Source organism: Dipodomys ordii, unplaced genomic scaffold, assembly GCF_000151885.1.
Source record: "Dipodomys ordii isolate 6190 unplaced genomic scaffold, Dord_2.0 Scaffold129, whole genome shotgun sequence".
Taxonomy (NCBI): Eukaryota; Metazoa; Chordata; class Mammalia; order Rodentia; family Heteromyidae; genus Dipodomys; species Dipodomys ordii.
Window position 1 is genome coordinate 1,317,050 of NW_012267345.1, and position 2,938 is coordinate 1,319,987.

Consider the following 2,938-nt stretch of genomic DNA (forward strand, 5'->3'; position numbering starts at 1 on the left):
GGCGTCGCGCCCTTCCCGCAGCCCCAGCCCGGGCTGGAGGCCGCTGTCTCGGCCCCCGGCTTCGGGGGCGTGGGCAATGGCTCGGGCAACGCGTCCCAGCCGGCCCTGGCCGCGCCCAGCAGCGACCTGGACGTGAACACCGACATCTATTCCAAGGCGTTGGTGACCGCCGTGTACCTGGCCCTTTTCGTGGTGGGCACGGTGGGCAACTCGGTGACGGCGTTCACGCTGGCGCGGAAGAAGTCGCTGCAGAGCCTGCAGAGCACCGTGCACTACCACCTGGGCAGCCTGGCGCTGTCCGACCTGCTCACCCTGCTGCTGGCCATGCCCGTGGAGCTGTACAACTTCATCTGGGTGCACCACCCCTGGGCGTTCGGCGGCGCCGTCTGCCGGGGCTACTACTTCCTGCGGGACGCCTGCACCTACGCCACGGCCCTCAACGTGGCCAGCCTGAGCGTGGAGCGCTACCTGGCCATCTGCCACCCCTTCAAGGCCAAGACCCTCATGTCCCGCAGCCGCACCAAGAAGTTCATTGGCGCCATCTGGCTGGCGTCGGGGCTGCTGGCGCTGCCCATGCTCTTCACCATGGGCCAGCAGAACCGCAGCGCCGACGGGCAGCACCCGGGAGGTCTGGTGTGCACCACCATTGTGGACGCCGCCACGGTCAAGGTCGTAATCCAGGTGAGAGTCCCTTCCCCGCGGAGCCTGGAGCTCCAGGCGCCTCTGCTCAGGGGGTGCGAGCACCTTCCTCCCCCAGACCCCGAAGGACTTTGCAGTGGGGTGTGTCGGAGCCTGGGAGCCCAGGGGCTCCCGGGTGGGTCTCTGGTTTTCCTCCAACAGGCTGTGTTCAGCCTGACTGTGCTCTTAAGGGAATCTTTCTAGCAGCTTCTCAGGCAGCCTTGTGACCTCCCCCCACCCCCACCCCGGGTGGGCCGCAGCTCTGCCCTCTGCCGCGGGAGCCCTGGCCGCCCCTCCATGCGCGCTGCCCTTCCCTGACTGGAAGTGGGGCTGAGCCGAAGTGAGGAGGTCTTGGGCTGGTGAAGTGCCGTTTTCTCATCTGTGAAGTGTGATGAACATGGCTTTGGCCGGGAAGGGAGAACAGGGGCTTGTGGGCAGTGTTCGAGAGCTGGGGAGTGTGCAGACGCTGCCGGGGCTCTCCTTGTTGGTGTGTGTGCTCCTGGGGTCCCTCACCGCTCATGTGAGTGTGCAGACGCCGCCGGGGCTCTCCTTGTTGGTGTGTGTGCTCCTGGGGTCCCTCACCGCTCATGTGAGTGTGCAGACGCGGCCAGGCTCTCCTTGTTGGTGTGTGTGCTCCTGGGGTCCCTCACCGCTCATGTGAGTGTGCAGACGCAGCCGGGGCTCTCCTTGTTGGTGTGTGTGCTCCTGCGGTCCCTCACCGCTCATGTGAGTGTGCAGACGCGGCCGGGGCTCTCCTTGTTGGTGTGTGTGCTCCTGCGGTCCCTCACCGCTCGTGTGAGTGTGCAGACGCGGCCGGGGCTCTCACTCTTGTGCCTGTGTGGGAGAGGCGCTGGGAAGCTCTGCGGTATCTGGACAGGGAGGGGACCCCAGGGCCTTAGAGCCTGAGCCATGAGGTCCTGGCAGGAGCTTTTAGCGAGTCTGCGATCGGGCCGGGCTCAGCCCCAGAGGGAGCTTATCACGCATGGGCCCACAGAAAAAGTTGGGGCAGAAATGACACTTGGAGCCAGATGTGATGGTACACGCCTATAATCCTAGCACTGGGGAGGCTGAGGCAGGAGAAGAATGAGCTTGAGGCCAACTTGGGCTGCATAGTGAAACCCTAACTCAAGAAAACCAAGAGAAGAAGAGGGAAAGGAAGGAAGGAGGGAGGGAGAGAAGGAAGGGAGAAGGTAGGAAGGAGGGAAGAGGAGGGAGGGAAGGAGGAAGGGGAGGAGAAGGAGGGAAAGGAAGGAAACAATACTGTGGATAGCATCTTGGACGTGGAGCTGAGTAGCCGTGGAGGTTGGTGTCTCTCCCACCCCGGGGTTGGTAAAGAAGGCAGAGAATGAACGCTTCTGGGCAGGGTCTCTGGGCGGGGCTACGGCTTCTGCCTGTCCCCATCGGCTGCCCCTCTCCCGGAGCGTCCTCCACAGGCTCCCAGCAGAATTCTGTGGTCACCTCAGAAGGTGCCAGTTCTACCAGACCAGGTAGGGGCTGTTCTTGGTCAATCAGACTCCCCAACAGCCCCTTCTGAGGTGCGCCGGGCCCCAGCAGTCTGTGCATAGACCTCTGCTACAGGGGTCCGTGCGGAGCGCCCTCTGGGGAGGGCGGGTGGCACCGCACCTCTCCTGAGCCGTCTCCCTCCACACAGAAGCAGACGGCCCCGCCACGCACGGTGAACACACGGGGAAATCACCAGTGCGGTGTCCTTTGAGGCCTCATTTTTCTTTCCTCAAGCTTCTGTCTTTGATCAGCTTTGCGGGGCTAGAGCCTCCTCTTCCCCTCCCCCCCACCTAGGAGACATGGGGGCATCTGCCAGTGCCCCTGTCCCGGAAGGCCACCAGGCAGGTTGGTGGGCCAGTGCCCCCGGAGCGCCTCACGCAGACCCCACCCTCTGGCCGTCTGGAGCCGTCTGGACGTTTGCTTCCAAAATCAACTGCAGAAGAAGGGGAGGGAGGACAGCTGCCCCTGGGCCCCGAAAGTGTCCCCTCCCTCCTTACTCCCCTGCTGGCTCTGTGGGCTGAGACCTTGGTGATCACGTCGCCTCCCAAAGTACCGTTTGCCTCACTGTGGACCACCGGGTAGCCTGTTTGGCTGCGTCCTGGTGGTTTGTCCACTCCAGGATGCCCGCTGAGCACGGGCACTGATAGACCATCCTGAGGTGAACGTGCTGCTGGCCGAGGGTCCCGGCAGCCCCCGCTGGCCTCCTGTGCACCGGGAGAGCAGGATCCCCGGCTGCCCCCGCTGACCTCCTGCGTGC

The 2,938-nt window shown here is 64.2% G+C and overlaps 1 protein-coding gene across 1 annotated transcript in view; it reads left to right on the forward strand.

Annotated features, from left to right (window-relative positions):
- Window positions 1-2,938, forward strand: part of Ntsr1 (neurotensin receptor 1 (high affinity)) — a 46,034-nt gene that overhangs the window by 946 nt on the left and 42,150 nt on the right. Inside the window, exon 2 of the mRNA XM_013030347.1 lies at window positions 22-681. Within this exon, the coding sequence (XP_012885801.1) occupies window positions 22-681 (660 nt within the window). The remainder of the gene's footprint in view (window positions 1-21; window positions 682-2,938) is intronic.